Here is a 20,416-nt window from a genome sequence, read left to right on the forward strand (position 1 = left end):
TACTTGTATGTTGTAGAATGATATTTGAAGTAGTTTGTCTAAGGAAAATAGAAATTGGTTGGAAAGTCTCAACCAATTAATAAATAACAGTTTTAAAATTTAAATTTCTATTAATTTATTCAGTAGTATTTGAAAAGTTTTTAAAATTATTTTTAAAGCCACTGATTCCTTTCAACCCCTAAAAATAAAGTTGGTATTTAAGAATGTACCTAACTCTCACTAAGTACTCCCTTAAGAAATTCTTTTTCCTTATATTTATCTCAGAAACCAAATGATTAGCTCCATGAACATGACTGCGTCAGGCTCCTGAATTGAGGGTTTGTGTTGTTTACTTCGTGGTGTTATCTCATTTGATTTTCACAATAACCCTTTGAAATAGGAGCTGTTATCCTCACTTTGCAGATGATGAAACTGAGACTGAGAGGTTAAGTTAATGTTAAGTGGCTAAGTGTCTGAGGTGAGATTTGAATTCAGGTCATCCTGACAAGTCTGATATTCTATCCATGATACCAGAATATGTCTTTTTCTGCTATTTTATCATTTTGAAATAGAAAACAATCAGTTTTTAAGCTACACTTCTCAAATTAAATTTATACTAATTCTTGAATCAATATTTTGTAAAATATCATAATGATAATATTCTTTCCAATAAATGGCTTCCTTATGGATTTATCTATATAAGTTCTCTACTACTAAGTTAAAAAGGAGACTGGCTTTTTTTCATGTTCTATTCGTGGTTTAAAAAAGATTTTGCCTCTTGATTTTAAAAGATAATCTACTTTTATTTAATTCTTTTAAATTTAGTTATATTCAGAGCATTCCAGTTGTGACAGAAGAAAAAAAAGGAGATTTTGCCTATATTGAAAATCTGATGACAAAAGAGTTTATAGGCCAGCAACTGATTCTAATTATCAAGTCCTTGGATACTAATGAAGAAGGAGGAAGGTAAGTCTGAATATATACCATTCATATTTATTTTGAGGTTTCTTGTTACTTATCCCATCTCTGAAAGGGAAACATATTTTCCTATTTTATTAATGAATTATCTTTATTTTTTATTCAGTTTGCCTTGAAACAGATTTTTCTAAGAAATAATAGAACTTCGGAAACAAAATACATTTTTTGAAAATAATTAAGTGAAACCTCCTGATAGGGATAGTATATTTGTTTCAAATTTACCTTTGTAGACATAAAAATTATGATCTATCTAGTTAAAATACTACTGTAAGTAGTTGCTTTTATTAGTGACATTCTTATTCAACAATAGTTGACTTTTCATTTTAATACTTGCATCTTTTAAAAAATTATTCCAGTGACTTCTAGTAATATCTTATAAACAGTGACTTAATTATACGATTTTTTCTTGTAAGGGGTAAAAATTATGTTTGGACTGAATATTTAAGAGTATGGCCACTAGGAATTTAATTACTAAATTCCAATGAATTACTCAAGTCAGATTGACTTTTATGGTAGTTTACAAATAGAGAGGAAGAAGGTAAGGAAAGAGACAGACAGAGATAGAGACTGAAACTTCTGCCTTGTCTGAACCAGGCAGGGCTTCAGGGGCCCCAGCAAAGAGGAAGCACAGAGTATTAATTAAACAACAAGGCCTTCTCCAAGATGAGGGGCCTCTCCAGAGTCTAGTGCCCCCAGAAAAGCCAAGGAAACAGAGTCAGCCCTTTTCATTCCCCACATGTCAGTCAGCGCCTAGGGGGCAGTCATTTGTTTTTGATTTGTCACTTGTCAGCACATGTGGGTCATAGACCTCCCCCACCTCCTTTAGTGGGGGTATATACATTCCTGATGGCTAAAATCTAAAGAATAAGTATTAGTAGTAGTCTCTCAGTAACCAAGGATGACGATTGTCTTTGTGCGTTTTCATCCATGATAGATGAGTGTGCACAAAGACACTTGTGCATGAAGGAGATTTAAGTGGAAAAGTCGATGCAAAGAGACAGTCCCTCTCTCTTGGCGTTGGAGGCCTGAGTCCAGTGGCACGAAAAGTCGTTACACCTGGAGACTTGGTGGAGTTAATCCCATCTTCACAGTCTGACATTCTTTACTAGTGACTTAATATAAACAAATATAGTACCATTTTACATTAGATATAAGTTTGATTATAATTCTCTGACTTAACATAGACTTTTGAGTCTGTACTGGTATGGTCTGCCAGAGAATACAAATGAATGTAATTAAGAGAAGAAATGACACTTTACAAAATAAGTATATTTATATTGTTTGTCCTAATCAAGTTAACAATTTTTTTTTTAATGCAGGAAGCAATTATTGATTGTCCTGCAGGAGATTCTTACTCTACCAACTCTCTCAATTTCCTTGGTTTCTTCCCTGGTTGAGAGACTGCTTCAACTCCTTAATGATGATATTAAGAAGACACAGATTGTAAGCAATTTTCCTTCTGTGGGGGGTATTTGTAAACATATGAGTGGCAATGTAGTATAATGGGTAGAGTATTGGACCTTTGAGCTGCATTTGACACTACTTCAGTGACCTGGGGCAAGTCACAACTCCATGTGTTCCTCTGGCAACTCCTTTAAAACTTATCAACTAAATCTTGGGCTGCTTGCCATTTGACAGAATCACAGATCTTATGATTTAGTGGCTAAGTCCTAGGCATCCTAGATGTGTGAATTAGTTTTGCTTCTTCAGCTAGATTGTATGTTTTTTTGATGATAGTGCCTATCTTATTTTTTTAAATTTTTATTTAGTGAAGCATAGGCACATACATAGTCACTGTCAGTCCATTCAAAACATTCTTTTGTAGATTTAGGAGCAAATAGCAAGTGAGCTTCTTAATCTTTATACCCTTCAAGTCAAGGCTGCTCAGCTTTCTCTTTTTCAGCTCTTGACAATTTCTCTGTTCAGACTACTGACCTTAGCTTTTTTTAAATTCCAACTAAAATCCTACCTTTTGGGGGAATCCTTCCTTAATCTCTCTTAATTCCAGTGCCTTTTCTCTTTTATTATTTCCTATTTATCCTGTAGATAACTTGCTTTGTAGATATTTTTTTGCATGTTGTCTCCACTGAGACTAATCTAAATTAATTTTAAGCTCTTTGAGAGCTTTTTTTTTTCTCCCTTTTATATCCCCAGTGCCTGGAACATAGTTGCTTAATAAATGTTGGTTGAGTGAGTGACTGAAAAAGAGAGAATAGACACTGCTTTTGCTTCTTATATTCTGTTTTACAAAGCAACATTTTCAGCTCTGTTCTTCATGTAACAGGAGGTGAAGTTTGGGTGATTAAGGACAAGAAGATGATGTAGAAAATAAGCAAAATTTAGCTTTATACTGTTTAATCTCTTGAGGCGTTAACTATGAAGAAAAAGCCTTTTCAGATTATCTATACATACACATGCATTACACAAAGAATTTTTGAGGTATTAGATAACTCTTTCTCACTAACTCCCACCCATGAAGTTTTCAATACCAATGTTTCTCTCATTTTTCTGTGGGGTCTGGATGGGATTATTTTGTGTAGGAGTTTTCCATATTTCAGTACAACAAATCTTTACAAAATAACTATTGTGTACAGAGTAATATGATTGGCACTAGGACACAAAGATAAATACACTCCTAAGTGAAAAGGTGTATTTACAGAAAAAGCCATGTCACAAGTGAGAATACTGACAACTGTGAAAGTTAGGTCTAGGTAAAGGATCATGAGGAATATGAAGATGAAGAGAATGCTTTCATCAGGTGAGAGACTTAAGCAAAAAGAAATTGGATATATCAACATATCATAGATTTAGGTTACCTTATCCTGCCCCATTATTTAGTACATGAGGATGTGTTGATTTAGAATCTTGAACCCTAGAGACTACACTTCCCACAATCCCCTTTTCCGTTTCCTGTTTGTGCGTCTCCTTACGTAGATTGAGTTTTGAGTTTCCATTTCTACCCATCTGATCTCTTGGGCTTGTACCAGCGTGAAAGAGGGAGCAATTTTTTGCCTTTCTGTTTTTCTTTTTGGCCTTTAAAGACATAAGCAGCAGTGTTCCTCAACTCTTTGAAGTCCATCTGAGGCCACTGTGGGCAATGCATCTTAAAATAATCTTGGGCCACCCTGCAGGAGTTGTTGACAAAATGTCTCTTTATTTGCTCAATATCTTTGTCTTTAGAAATTTCAAGGTCTAGATATCGACCCCCCAAACTCAGTGAGCTTATTGATGAATTGTGAGGGTGTCTCATCATCTGAGTGTCTAAGGCTTTCAAATTTTGACCATTCTTCCGCATCCTTGGAGCATTCTAGCATAGCCTCCCTACAACTATGTAATTGCAACCAGTCCTCAGGACTATTATAGTCCCATGCAGGATCCTGAGCTGGCCAGTATGCTGCACCACTTTGTTAACATGAGAGATGATTTTTTATTTTTCTCATGTTCTCTTAGAAAGGCATTGAGCAAATTCTCAACATCTTTATAGGATGGGCCATATTGATAAAAAATATCAGTCATTTTCTTGGTTATGATGAGAGGTTTGCATTCAAAACGAGGTACATTAGCTAATAATGTCATAGAAACCTTTGGGGGGGGGGGAAATCAGATCTTTAGAGTATAGGTTTGATAAACAAGACAACGGGCATGATGCTCAACCAATGGCGCTAGCCCCTCTCCAAGAATCTAACTATCAGTCCCTTACCTGCCACTCCTATAAGAAGGACCACATAATGATGAACTGTAGGAATTTTTCCCAGGCAATGATGAACTATACCAACCAGAGAGATTCTTATAGGAATAATTACAGGAATGGTAATTATAATCATGATGTCAGGAATTGTAATTTTAGAACTGATAATAATCCTAGAGACATAAATAAGGCACCTGAAAACTCATACCAAATGACCCCACAGAAGTATATTTTGAGTGAAGCTTGCCCCTGAACCACCCAGGGAGCTACTGCCCTTCAGGGGGGAGTCCAAAGTACTACCCAAAGATTATGAAGGTGTACACGGAGGGTTGGAGCACAGGAATCGGAGGATACAATCTTTGATTTTCCAGAACCTGACGTCTTACTGCCTGTTGTCCCTATCCACTGCCCCCACCCCCCACCCCCATACTAATAAGCCCCATGTAACATTAAAGGTTGGTAATACCTATTATGGTTGTCTTTTGGACATTGGATCTTCCCGGTCTGTATTAAAGAGTACACTTGATTTGGATTGCAGTTCCATTGGCTCAGTTAATGTCAGGGACACCCCTAAATGTTCCCAAGCTTTCCCCTAGAATAGTGTCCGTAGGACCCCTTAGTGTGGAACACTCTTTCCTCTTAATGCCTGGCTCCCCTTTAAATTTGCTGGGGAGAGACCTTTTGTGCACACTTAGGGCCACAATAAGTTAATCTCCAGATGGCTCTATGACACTGGAACTGCCTGAGGAATCCTTAACTTTACACCCTGTACTTCTTTCAGATGCTCATGAAACAGAGGAGACTCCTATTTTTGAGATCCCAATTGATATACCCGAGTCCCTCTGGGCCACATCATCTTCTGATGTTGGCCTACTTAAATCAGCAGTGCCTGTCCTAATTCAAACAGAATCTTGCCCACCTCCTTCCATTCCTCAGTACCCTCTTTCGAAGGAGGCAATTGATAGCATTACACCTGTAATAAATTCCCTGATTGAACAAGGCATCATAATTCCCTGTAAATCTGAATACAATATGCCCATCCTGCCTGTTAACAAGCCAAAACTGGGGCCTGATGGCAAAGATCTCTATCTCTTCATCCAGGATTTCAGAGCTGGGAACAATCACGTTATAAAGAGACACCCTGTAGTTTCCATCATAAATACTATGATTTCTTCTATTCTCAACACAGCTACATACTGTACAGTAATAGACTTGTGCTCAGCTTTCTTTTTTATACCCATACATGAGAACTCCAGGCATATCTTTGCTTTCACTTGTCTGGGTTCATCTACCCCAAGGGTTTGTGGACAACTCTACTTTGTTTACACAATTCTTAACTTCTGAGACAGATGCTATAAAATTTAAATACAGTTGTTCAATTCAGTATATGCATGATTTGCTCTTGGCCTCACCAAACGCTGAAGCATGCCAAGTGAATAGCAAACACCTCCTCTTAGAGCTACATAAGAGAGGCCACAAAGTCTCCAAGGACAAAGTTCAGTGGTGTCTCCCCAAAGTATAATATTTAAGCTTTATTTTGACTGCAGGGTCTTGTTTAATTTCTCCTGAGCTTATTGAAAATATCCAAAAGTTAACTGCTCCTATGACTAAAAAGCAATTGAGAGCTATTGTTGGAGCAGCAGGATTTTGTTGGCAGTGGATCCCTTGCTATGGGGAATCTCTAAGCCTCTCATATCACTTACAAAAAACTTGGTCCTTTAACCACTTAAATTGGAAACAGAACACCTAACAGCTCTTTCAAATTTAAAACAAGCTATCCTGTCTGTCCCTGCTCTAGGCATCCCAAATTATGATGAATCCTTTACCCTATATATGCATGAACAGAAAGGGGTAGCTTCAGGTGTTCTAACTCAATTTTTGGGACCTGCTCAATGCCCAGTAGCCTATTATTCAGCCCAGCTTGACCCAGTAGCTGATGGACACCACCATGCCTTAGAGGAATGGCTGCCATGGCTTTACTGGTAACCAAATCTGCCAATCTGGTATTGAGATGCCCTCTGACCATAATGTGCCCACATGAGGTCGAGGCATTGTTATTAAGACATAGGACACAGGCATTTACTGACCAAAGGATTACTAGGTATGAGATAGTCCTATTAAATAATGAACATATCACACTAAAACGCTGTGGAGTTCTTAATTCTGCAACCTTGCTCTCTGATTTACCAATTTCCAGAGGACTTTGACACGATTCTACATCTTTAGTATCCACTATTGATAAACCTTATAATGATTTATTGGACACTCCTTTGGATTATTCGGATTTAATATTATTTACAAATAGTTCTTCATTTATGAGGGATGGTGTGCACTATGCAGGAGCTGTGGTAGTTACTGAATTTGATAATCTGTGGTCAGCTTCCTTGCCCTCAAATGTAAGCTCACATGGTACAGAACTCACAGCTTTGAAACAAGCCTGTATAACTGCAAAGGATAAAAGAGTCACAATTTACACAGACTCCCACTATGCCTTTGGCATATATCACACTGTTGGCATGCTATGGCTCCAAAGGGGATTCTTTTTTTTTTATTTTTTTTTTAATTTTATAGTATTTTATTTGATCATTTCCATGCATTTTTCATTAAAGACAAAGATCATTTTCTTTTCCTCCCTCCCACCCCCCCGTGGCCGACGCGTGATTCCACTGGTATCATATGTGTTCTTGACTTGAACCCATTGCCATGTTGTTAGTATTTGCATCAGAGTGTTCGCTCAGAGTCTTTCCTCTGTCATGTCCCCTCAGTCATTGTAGTCAGGCAGTTGCTTTTCCTTGGTGTTTCTACTCCCTCAGTTTGTCCTCTGCTTTTGGATAGTGTTTTTTTTCTCCTTGATCCCTGCAGATTGTGCAGGGACATTACACCGCCACTAATGGAGAAGTCCATTATATTCGATTATACCACAGTGTGTTTGTCTCTGTGTACAATGTTCTCCTGGTTCTGCTCCTCTCGCTCTGCATCACTTCCTGGAGGTTGTTCCAGTTCACATGGAATTCCTCCACTTTATTGTTCCTTTGAGCACAATAGTATTCCATCACCAACATATACCACAATTTGTTCAGCCATTCCCCAATTGATTGGCATCCCCTTATTTTCCAATTTTTGGCCACCACAAAGAGCGCAGCTATGAATATTTTTGTATAAGTCTTTTTGTCCATTATCTCTTTGGGGTACAAACCCAGCAGTGCTATGGCTGGATCAAAGGGCAGACATTCTTTTATCGCCCTCCAAAGGGGATTCTTAACATCTGCTGGAAAATGTTATTACCAGTGCAAATCTTATTACTGAACTTCTTTCTTCCATCCAACTCCCCAAAGCTATCGCTATTGTTCACTGTTCTGCACATACAGGTGGCAATGACCCTGTGTAAAGATTAAAATTTAGGGGAGACAGGGAGACTGAGGCAGGAGCTGAGGCAGGTAGAAATTAGTTTCTCTCTGCAAGGAGTATTATATTTTTAGAGGTTTATTGAAGATTAAGGATTAAAGAAAATACAGGATAAGAGACACATGTCCAGGCCATAGAGAGGCCTAGATACAACCTCACCTACACTATGAAAAAAAGCCACATCTGCCCCAAACGGAAGTCCAAGACCCAAGAGAGAGAGCCTCAAAAGCCTTTGAATCAACTTAAATACCTTCTCGATCTCGGCCCAGGTGAGATTACAAGGCATTCTGGGGAAGTGGAGCAAAGGCTCGTGGGGATTGTAGTCCTGTATTCGAGTCTATTTTTTACACCTGTCTCCAGGGCAAATAACCAAGCAGATATTGTAGCCAAACTAGAAGCTTTAGAAAGACCAGAATTAATTTTTGCCACTAACAATAACTGATGATTTGGATCTGTCCCTTTCCTATAATGTCAAGGAAGTGAGAAAATGGAAGCAAAAATTTAAAGCAAAACAGATTAATGGAGTATGGGTGTCATCTGAAGGAAAACCTCTGCTTCCTAGAAGTTTTTATCAATAAATTTGCCAATCTATTCATAAAAATGGTCACTTAGGCACCCAGGGTATTGTGGACTCTGTTAATAGAGTATGGATAGCCCCTGGTATAACTACTATAGCCTCTAATGTACGTATAGCCTACCCTACCTGCCAGGCCTTTAACCAACATGCCTTTTGAGGAAAATCCTTTGGTGGATGTCCTCTTCTTTACGCACCATTTGAGCACCTACAAATTGACCTTATCTCTATGCCAAAAACTGGACAAAGTATAAACTTTGTCTGGTTATAGTCAATCAACTGACCAGGTGGCCCCAGTGGCTTTTTTTGCTAAAATACTTTTGACAGTATTCCTAGTTTTGATCTGCCAGCACTTATTGTTTTGGATAAAGGAGCTCTTTTTACTGATTTGGTATTATCTCAATTTTATTCCCAAAATTTCATACACCAGAGCTCCAGCCAAGTTGGACAAATAAATAAAGAACTTTGAGATATGGTGAATTTGGACTTGGGGGGGGTGAGGTGGGGTTGAAATGCTTTTGTTTTTAATGTACAGTCTTATACCAAAGGGGACTGCCCCCTAATTGGCTTTTTGTCAATGCATCCGTTATTCGTTTTATTCCTTTTCGCTTTTATTTTCCCCTTGCCCCCAAATTATTGTAATTTCCCTTTAAAAACTGTAATATTTGTATATATCTCTAGCTCAAGTTATAAGTTAGTTATGTTTTCATGATTCATTGGAGAGATTGACTTGTCTCTCAAAGGATTACAGGGTGAATGTATTGATTTAGAATCTTGAACCCTAGAGACTACATTTCCCACAGTCTCCTTTTTCTTTTCCTGTTTATGCATCTCCTTACATGGATTGAGTTTTGAATTTCCATTTCCGCCCACATGGTCTCTTGGGCTTGTACCAGTGTGAAGGAGGGAACCATTTTTCGCCTTTCCCTTTTTTTTTAATTTCTCTGTTTTTTTTTTATTTCTGCTCTAAGCGGATTTTAATAAATAGTATTAAAATAGTACTTGGAGTATTGAATATTAATTTTGATCTTCACAAGGAAATTCATAGAGGTAAAAACTATTTTAAAAAGAATTTTTTAAAAAGTCTTCATAGTATTATTACTTGGGAAACAAACATTTCTCTTCCTCCATTTATATAGACTTTACATGAATTAGGAAAAAAACGCTTTTATTTAAAAGGTATTTATATAATGTGCAATACCTTTAAAAAACCATCCACCAAGAATTAAATAAGCCTGGGTGAAATTAGAAATGAATTATGTTGTGTGTACCACCATTTGCTACAGGGGTAATCATCCTTGACAACCTAAAGTCTACCAACAGCTATTGGTAGACTTTTGTATTATCTATTGGATAGATTTCTTGTGTTTGAATTTTATCTTTTAGTCTAATAAACATGGTCTCATTAATTTTTATCAAATAAATCTGGGCATTTTCCATTGTAAAAATTAGATTTAATGTCAATATTAAAAATGTTATAGGGAGATTTATTAATGATCATTGGAAATCAAGGAATAAAGAGGATACAAAATAAAGACCACATGACCATGGCTGATCAGCCAGTTCAAATGTTCGCCTTACCACCACCAAGCTCAGGACAGTAAGTAAAGAGGTGGGACCCTCCACATCCCTGCCTAATATCCCCTGTCTACAGGAAGTATGTGACGACAGGAAGTCAATGGGCTCCCGGGAAGTATTATTTTTTAGGGTAACAGATTTTCAATTATACATTCTCCCTGACATCCGTGGAAGATTACTCTCTCCAATGGATCTTGTAAACATAACCAACTTTGAAATTATAATAATTTGGGTATAAAAGGAAAGAAGAACAAAACCAATGATTGCTAGGTGCATTGAAAAAAAGCCAGTGGGGGCAGTCCCCTTCGGCATAAGAATATACATACAAAACAAATGCATTCAACCCCATACAGTTCAAATCACCACATCCCAAAGTTCACTCTGGATCTTCTGGTGCAGCCTGTGCAGGCATCTTAATGGTGCCTTCTCCAAATAGTTCGCTTTCTGGATTCAGAGACCAGTGTGTTTCTTATCCTAAAATTACTCTCAAAAAGAATTTAAACTTTGCATTTTAGAATAATAATACATTCACCCTGAAGAGGGTGTTGAAAAATACAGGAATCCCTTAGGGATGCATGGCTGTTATGAGGTACGTGAATCAATTGATAAGAGAAATAAAAAACAAAAAAAAAATCCAAATAAAAGAGAAAAATAACTTCTGGATTAAATATCAAGTATCAAAGTCTTATGTATAAAAATTTTAAGTAAAGGAAAAGTAAATCTATAACAGGTCCTTGAATTAGGGCCCCATTAAAGTGATTTAAGCAATTATGAATTTACCCAATCAGTAGTCAGGACTATAGAAAGTTTGCCACATTATGAAAGACAGAAAAGAGACCAGATTATAGGAGCCAAATTTGAGATACTTGGTAGAATATGGGACAAGGAAGACCTGCCCTTGACATATGTCAAAACAGCTGCAACCGCGAACCCCGAACAAGTTCAAATCCTCTTGTCTTGGCTCAAAATTTCATCAATCCCATTGGCATTGGTTGGTCTCTTTGACCTTCTGCCTGACTGGCACTATGGAGTTTAGGTTTGTGCTTCTTTGGCACTGTGCAAGGGCTCTTTTTGTATTCCCTTCTCCTGGAATCAGACAGAATCATTGAGCAAAGTCCCATAATTTTTTTTAAAACAATCAATGGCATCATTTTTATAGTCTAAAGCTTTTGGGGTATGCATTGACATTAGGGCAAATTAACTTTAAACATATTACAGCAAAATAAAAAAAAAGTTAAAGAAAATTTTGTCAATACTGTTGACATGCTTCAAATACAAAAAAGGAGAGAAAAAGTAAAACTCAAATACCATATATTGCAATGCAAGCAAAAATAATTATTAAAAGTTTTTAAAATAAAAAATATATAGCTTACAATCATTTTTTAAACATTATTTTATTTGGTCATTTTCATACATTGTTCATTGGAAACAGATCATTTTCTTTTCCTCCGCCGAACACCCCCCCCCACCCCCCAACCCTTCCCTAGCCGACGGGCAATTTCTCTGGGTATCACATGTGTCCTTGCTCTGAACCCATTTCCTTGTTGTTGGTATTTGCATTAGGGTGCTCATTTACCATCTCTCCTCGATCATGTCCCCTCAACCTCTGTAGTCAAGCAGTTGCTTTTCCTCAGTGTTTTTACTCCCTCAGTTTGTCCTCTGCTTGAGTATAGTTATTTTTTTTTTCTTGTAGATCGCTGCAGGTTGTTCAGGAACATTGTAAAGCCATAATTGGAGAAGTCCATTACGTTCTCTTGTACCACAATGTATCAGTCTCTGTGTACAATGTTCTCCTGGTTCTTCTCCTCTCACTCTGCATCACTTCCTGGAGGTTGTTCCAGTCTCCATGGAATTCCTCCACTTCATTATTCGTTTTAGCACAATAGTATTCCATCACCAACATATACCACAATTTGTTCAGCCATTCTCCAATTGAAGGGCATCCCTTCATTTTCCAATTCTTGGCCACCACAAAGAGTGCAACTAGTGAATATTCTTGTGCAAGTCTTTTTCCTTATTATCTCTTTGGGATACAAACCCAGCTGTGCTATGGTTGGATCAAAGGGCAGACAGTCTTTTATCGCCCTTTGGGCATAGTTCCAAATTGCCCTCCAGAATGGTTGGATCAATTCACAACTCCACCAGCAATGCATGAATGTCCCTACTTTGCCACATCCCCTCCAGCATTCATTACTTTGCTGTCATATTGACCAATATGCTAGGTATGAGATGATACCTCAGAGTTGTTTTGATTTGCATTTCTCTGATTATAAGAGATCTAGAACACTTTTTCATGTGCTTATTAATAGTCTTGGATTTCTTTAACTGAAAATTGCCTATTCATGTCCCTTGCCCATTTTTCAATTGGAGAATGGCTTGATTTTTTGTACAACTGGTTTAGCTCTTTATAGATTTGGGTAATTAGACCTTTGTCAGAGGTTTTTGTTATGAAGATTGTTTCCCAATTTGTTGTTTTCCTTCTAATTTTAGTTACATTGGTTTTGTTTGTACAAAAACTTAATTTGATGTAGTCAAAATTATTTATTTTGCATTTTGTGACTCTTTCTAAGTCTTGCTTGGTTTTAAAATCTTTCCCTTCCCAAAGGACTGACATGTATACTATTCTGTGTTCACCTAATTTACTTATAGTTTCCTTATTTATATTCAAGTCATTCACCCATTCTGAGTTTATCTTGGTGTAGGGTGTGAGGTGTTGATCCAAACCTAATCTCTCCCACACTGTCTTCCAATTTTCCCAGCAGTTTTTATCAAATACTGGATTTTTGTCCCAAAAGCTGGGGTCTTTGGGTTTATCAAAGACTGTCTTACTGAGGTCATTTACCCCAAGTCTATTCCACTGATCCTCCTTTCTGTCTCTTAGCCAGTACCAAATTGTTTTGATGACTGCTGCTTTGTAATATTGTTTGAGATCTGGGACTGCAAGGCCACCTTCCTTTGTATTTTTTTTTCATTATTTCCCTGGATATCCTTGATCTTTTATTCTTCCAAATGAACTTTGTTGTGGTTTTCTCTAATTCAGTAAAATAGTTTTTTGGTAGTTCAATGGGTATGGCACTAAATAAATAAATAAGTTTGGGTAGGATGGTCATTTTTATTATATTAGCTTGTCCCACCCATGAGCAATCAATGTTTTTCCAATTGTTTAGATCTAGTTTTAATTGTGTGGAGAGTGTTTTGTAGTTGTGTTCATATAGTTCCTGTGTTTGTCTCGGCAGATAGATTCCTAAGTATTTTATATTGTCTCGGGTGACTTTAAATGGAATTTCTCTTTCTAATTCTTGCTGCTGAAATGGGTTGGAGATATATAGAAATGCTGATGACTTATGTGGGTTTATTTTGTATCCTGTAACTTTGCTAAAGTTGTTGATTATTTCGATTAGCTTTTTGGTTGATTCCCTAGGATTCTTTAAGTAAATCATCATATCATCAGTAAAGAGTGACAGCTTGCTCTCCTCATTGCCAATTTTAATAACTTCAATTTCTTTTTCTTCTCTAATTGCTACTGCTAGTGTTTCTAGTACATTATTAAATAATAAAGGTGATAATGGGCATCCTTGTTTGACTCCTGATCTTATTGGGAAGGCTTTGAGTTTTTCCCCATTGCAGATGATGTTTGCTGATTGTTTTAGGTATATACTTTTTATTATTTTTAGGAAAGGCCCTTCTATTCCTATACTTTCTAGTGTTTTCGATAGGAATGGGTGTTGTATTTTGTCAAAGGCTTTTTCTGCATCTATTGAGATAATCATGTGATTTTTGTCAGTTTGCTTGTTGATATGGTCAATTATGTGGATGGTTTTCCTAATATTGCACCATCCTTGCATTCCTGGTATGAATCCTACTTGATCATAGTGGATAACCCTTGTCATGACTTGTGGAGTCTTTTTGCTAGTATCCTATTTAAGATTTTTGCATCTATATTCATTAGGGATATTGGTCTATAGTTTTCTTTCCCTGTTTTTAACCTGCCTGGCTTTGAGATCAGTACCATTTTTGTGTCATAAAAAGAATTTGGTAGAACCCCTTATTGGCTTATTCTGTCAAATAGTTTGTATAGTATTGGGGTTAGCTGTTCTTTGAATGTTTGATAGAATTCATTTGTGAATCCATCTGAACCTGGGGATTTTTTCTTAGGGAGTTCTTTGATGGCTTGTTCAATTTCTTTTTTTGATATGGGGTTGTTTAGGTAATTTTATTTCTTCTTCTTTTAGTCTAGGCAATTTATATTTTTTTAAGTATTCATCCATATCACTTAGATTGCCATATTTTTTGCCATATAATTGTGCATAGTAGTTTTTAATGATTGCCTTGATTTCCTCTTCATTAGAGGTGAGATCTCCCTTTTCATCTTGGATACGGTCAATTTGGTTTTTTTCTTTCCTTTTTTTGATTAGACTGACTAGTACTTTGTCAATTTTATTTGTTTTTTCAAAGTACCAGCTCCTAGTCTCATTTATTAAATCAATAGTTCTTTGACTTTCAATTTTATTAATTTCTCCTTTGATTTTTAGGATCTCTAATTTAGTCTTCATCTGAGGATTTTTAATTTGTTCACTTTCTAGTTTTTTAATTTGCATGCCCAATTCATTGACCTCTGGCCTTCTTAATTTGTTTATATATGAACTCAAGGATATAAATTTCCTCCTGAGTACTGCTTTGGCTGCATCCCATAGGTTTTGAAAGGATGTCTCACCATTGTCATTTTCTTCAATGAAGTTATTAATTGTTTCTACGTTTTGTTCTTTAAGTAACTGGTTTTGGAGAATCATATTGTTTAATTTCCAATTAATTTTTGATTTATCTATCCATGTACCCTTACTAATTATTATTTTTATTGCATTGAGACGGTTGCATTTATTATTCCTGCCCTTTTGCACTTGTTTGCAATGATTTTGTGCCCTAGTGCATGGTCAGTTTTTGTGATTGTACCATGTACTGCTGAAAAGGTGTATTCCTTTTTGTCCCTATTTATTTTTCTCCATATGTCTACTAACTAATTTTTCTAAGATTTCATTTGCTTCTCTCACTTCTTTCTTATTTATTTTTTTATGTGATTGATCTATTTCAGATAGGGGAAAGTTCAGATTTCCCACTAGTATAGTTTTTCTATCTATTTCATCCTTGAGCTCCTCTAGTTTCTCCTTTAAAAATTTGGATGCTCTGCCATTTGGTGCATACATATTGAGTACAGATATTTCCTCGTTATATACTGCCTTTTATCAGGATGTAAATACCTTACCTATCTCTTTTAACTAGATTTATTTTTACTTTGGCTTTGTCCGATATCATGATTGCTACTCGTGCCTTTTTTTTATAATTTGATGCCCAATAGATTTGGCTCCATCCTCTTCTTTTACCCTATGCGTATCTACCTTCCTCATGTGTGTTTCTTGCAGACAGCATATGGAGGGTTTTGGATTCTAATCCACTCTGCTATTTGCTTGCTTTTTATGGGTGAGTTCATTCCATTCACATTCAGAGTTATGATTACTAGCTGTGTATTTCCCAGCATTTTGATTTCTACTCCTGGTTCTGCCTTTTATTCATTTACTATTTCCTTCTACACCAATTTTTTTTATAGTCAGTCCCCCTAATTCCCACCCTTATTTTACTTCCCTTTCTACCCCCCTCCCTTCTTATTCCCTCCCTTATTTTCTCCTGTAGTCTTTTTAAAATTCCCCCCCACCCTCTCCCTCCCTTGTACTGCTTTGCTCCCCACCAGTCCGTTTTTTACCCTTCTACTCTCCCCTATAGGGAGCAAATCTATTCTCTTCCCCATTGGATTTGATTGTTCTTCCCTCTTTGGGTCAGTTTCAAAGTAAGTAAGAGTTGAATATTTCCTATCTCCAACCTCTTTACCCTTCCAGTGTATTGATGTTCTCCCCCATCCCACCATGAGCTTCTTTGTGACATATAAATTTATCCCCATTTGTTTCTTTTCCCATTTCTTTTAATCATAACCTCTTTTTTTTAGCTCTAGTCATGTGTATATATATATATATATATACATACATACATACACATTTATATGTATTTATGCATGCACATATGTATATACCTATTTTTATCTTGTCCTTTCATCCTATACAGTTTGTCACTTTTCCCTCTGAGTGTAATTCTTCTAGGTGCTCAGGTGATAGCAACAGTTTTTAACAGTTACCAATGACCTCTTTTCTTATATGGATACATATCATTTTAACTTTTGAGTCTCTTAAAAAGTTTTGTTGTTGTTTTGTTTGTTTTTTTTCCCCTCTTTTTTAATTACCTTTTGATGATTCTCTTGAGTTCTGTTGTTGGACATCAAACTTTCTGTTCAGGTCTGGCCTTTTATTTATGAATGCTTGAAACTCTTCTGTTGTGTTGAATGACCATACTTTCCCCTGTAAGAATATAGTCAGTTTTGATAGGTATTTTTTCATGGTTGTAGACCTAGTTCCCCTGCTTTCCAGAATATTGTATTCCATGCCTTTTGGTCCTTCAGTGTGGATGCAGCCAGATCCTGTGTTAACCTCATCTTAATGGCTTCTTCTTGGCAGCTTGTAATATCTTTTCTTTCATCTGATTGTTTTTGAATTTGGCTATAACATTTCTTACTGTTGTCAGTTGGGGATTAAATACAGGGGGTGATCTGTGGATTCTTTCAATCTCCACTTTCCCCTCTTGTTCTAGCATCTCGGGACAGTTTTCCTGGATAATTTCCTCTAGTATTATGTCCAGGCTTTTTCTTTTGTCTTGGTCTTCTGGTAGTCCAATTATTCTTAAATTGTCTCTTCTTGAGCAATTTTCTAAATCGTCTGTTTTGTGAATGAGATGCTTCGCATTTTCCTCAATTTTTTCATTCTTTTTGTTTTGTTTTATAGTGTCCTGCTGCCTTGTGAGGTCACTTGATTCTAGTTGTTTTATTCTGGTTCTTAAAGATTAGATTTCATCTCTGGATTTTAGTCATCCTTTTCCTTCTGGTTTGATTTTCTTTGAAGATCGTCTTTCATCCTCTTTACCTCATTTTTCATCTCCTTTGCCTCATTTTCCAGCTGGTTGATTTTGGCTTTTAAGACACTATTTTCTCGTTTTAGTTCAAGTGCCTCTGTTTCTAGATGACTTATCTCAATTTTTAAGTTCTTTTCCCAATTGTCTTCAGCCTCTCTTAGTTGTGTTTTGAATTCTTCCACAGCCTGTATCCAATTCGCTGGGATTTCTGGTTTATCGTTTGCTGATCTCTCCCCCTCTGTTCCATTTGCTGAGTAGTATCTGTCTATTGTAGTTTCTTTCTTCTGTTTCTGTTGTTTGCTCAAATTCACCCCTTCTTTGCTTTCCGTATTTGTCTGTGCTCTTGTTCCTCTCATTTTTTTTGTTTTTTTTGGAGGGGACTTCTATCAATCTCCCTTCTTGGAGCTTTAACAGAAGATCTCTTGGTGTAGTCTTTGGGGGAGGATTGTTGGGGGTTTGAGCTTCCCTGTCCTCTGGAGGCTTTTGATTGGCTTAAAGTCCAGCAGTCAATGAGGATGGGTGGGGAGCCTGGAGGCTTTTGATGGGATTAAGTTCAGCTTGGTTGGGCTGGGTTTACTCTGAGTTTTAAACTTCCTGGACCACTGGAGAAAATATGGAGGATCTCCAAAGCTCTGGCCAGGCTGCCAGGTCTATGCTCCTTCTAGGCTGCCATCTTGACTCCACCTCTAGGTTTCTGTTCTTTCCAAAGACCCTGCTCCCTAAGTGGGGAGGGGTCCTGGCCTCCCTGGGTTCTGAGGGCTCCTGATGGGATTAAGTTGAGCTGGTGTGGGCCAAATGATCCCCAAACCAAAAAACCTCCTCCTCCTCCACAATCTGTGTTGAATGCCCCGAGACTGGCCCAGGTTGCTTTCAAGGTAAGCCCTTGGAGTAAGCCCCCTTACAATCATTGATACACTGTGTCAGCTAAGAATAGGTAGAATACAAAGGTTTCTCACCAAAAAATAAATCCATTTCCTTTTCAAACTTGGCTATGATCCACTAAGAGTTTTTTTTTTAATAAAGAATAGTAGTACAAAAGGTAATGCACATTCAAAAGGTATCAAAAAATCCCCAAAGTTATAATAGCTCATTTAATTACAATAGCAAACAAACTCACAATCATATTTCATATAAGTTGTTATATGCCAAAAAAAACCAAAACCCTATGAACTGATGGATATTTGTCACTATTTTTATAGACATAGCAAATCTTTCAGCCTTGGCAAATATATTTTTAAACAAAGTAATATTTATTTGGCTCTAGAACATCACCAAGAAATCTGGATTGTTCTGGTGGAAGTAAATTAAACTTAAGACTTTTGCAGGAGCTCTTTTTGGCTTCCTACTTCATAGAAACATCTTGGTAGGAACATTTCTTTGTTTCTCTTCCTTTAATATTTCATTCAGTATAGTTATAGGGGAAAGGTAATAAAATATATCTAATAATAAGAGAGTAGATTAAACTGATTCAGTGTAACAGAATAGTATTGAATTCATTAATATGTGAACTTAAAACAATAAAATTAAATCTCAAAGCAGACAGTCAGCAAAATACAATAAAATACAGAGACTTTCATAAAACAATGGAGTCTAAAGAGGCTTCAAATTTTCAACTCCCTTCTCTTTAAGGCTCCTTTCTTTATTCATTCAGATTCCTTTTGTCTGAACTGTGGTATTTCCCATAGCGACGGAGAACATAGGTTTGAGGAATCTCTAACTGGATGAATTTTATAGACAGGGCAGTCCCAAATGGCAAAGGGTTGTAGGAAGATGAATTTCTCTCCTGAATCTCACGCAAGATAAGTGAAAGTATCAGTGCACTCAAGAATGGTAGGCTCTTTTTTGAAATAGGCAAGGTACTGCTTTTTCATAGAGTATACTGTCCTTGTAATTTTTACTTCCTGTTTGGAAAAGTAAAATCTTCTTCCCTACCCCCCTGAGGAAAAATGCTAGGGAGCAGCGTGTCCCCCCAGACACATGGAGAGGAAGTTAGGAGGCTAATCGTTGCCTAAGGAAAATACACTGCAGTTTTTACCAGCTAGTTTGTGATTATGAAGACACATTTGCAGCTACCAGCAGCCCAACAGACCTGGGGCTGGGACTGGGCCTGGGCAGGAGATCATGAGGAGGATTCAGAAATAGGAGCAACTGGGGCTAGAGATCAGGAGGAGGATTAAGAAGTAGGAGCAGGCAGTATCAGTAATAGCAATGCCAGAGGCAGCAGTGCAAAACTGAGACAGAAGTGGCTTATCTCTTCTTCTCTAAGAGAACCCTGGTTAATAGCCTGGCCAGTTGGGAGGGAAACTGGGCAAAAAGTAGGGAAAGAAAAAGGCAGCAGCTCCAAAGAGAGGGTGGATGGTTGGGTGGGGTGGGCAAAAAGCCTTGACAGGAGAAACATGGCTTAAAATTTGTCTAGGCTACCTTTAAACAATTGAGAGGTTCTTCTCTGGCTAGTGGTTGCCATCAAGTGTAAAATTTAAATTTAATGCCAATAATAAAATTGTTATATTTAGGGATATTTATTAATGATCATTAGAAATCAAGGAATAAAGAGGATACAAAATAAAGACCACATGCCCATGGCTGATCAGCCAGTTCAAACGCCTGACTTAACCACCACCAATCTTGGGACAGGAAGTAAAGAGGTGGGACCTTCCACTTCCCCGCCTAATATCCCTTGTCTACAGGAAGTACATAACAACAGGAAGTTAGTGGGCTCCCAGGAAACTTAGTTCTTTTTTTGGGTAACAGATTTTCAATTATACACCATCATATTTTCCAAATGACTGTTTATAAGATGATAGCTCTAAATCTAACTACATTGGTTTTTGCTTCATCAAAACAGATTTAGAATTAATCATGAGGCATTATGGAAAATAATCTCATTTGATTTTTCTTAATATTATGTAAACAAATATACTTCCTCACTTCAAAAGATTATATTTCTGAAAAAATTCAGATCAATTCATAAAATAAAAAAGAATAGTACTATTTCCATATCTCTTGATTTTAAATAAATACCTTCTTTTCCCTCATCTTGAGTAAGTCTGTTAGCTTCCTTTCATAGCCATTCCAAGCAATAGAGACAGCATGGCCTGGCCTCAGACATTTCCTAGCAGTATGACCCTGGGCAAATCACTTAACCCTTACTGTTCTTCCTTGGAGCCAATACTTAGTATGAATTCTAAGATAGAAGGTAAGAGTTT

The 20,416-nt window shown here is 36.9% G+C and overlaps 1 protein-coding gene across 1 annotated transcript in view; it reads left to right on the top strand.

The window, feature by feature from the left end:
* NCAPG (non-SMC condensin I complex subunit G) overlaps positions 1-20,416 on the top strand; it is an 87,596-nt gene that overhangs the window by 32,811 nt on the left and 34,369 nt on the right. Inside the window, exons 8-9 of the mRNA XM_056802450.1 lie at positions 805-945; positions 2,277-2,400. Of these exons, the coding sequence (XP_056658428.1) occupies positions 805-945; positions 2,277-2,400 (265 nt within the window). The remainder of the gene's footprint in view (positions 1-804; positions 946-2,276; positions 2,401-20,416) is intronic.

Source organism: Monodelphis domestica, chromosome 6 (genome assembly GCF_027887165.1).
Source record: "Monodelphis domestica isolate mMonDom1 chromosome 6, mMonDom1.pri, whole genome shotgun sequence".
Lineage (NCBI taxonomy): Eukaryota > Metazoa > Chordata > Mammalia > Didelphimorphia > Didelphidae > Monodelphis > Monodelphis domestica.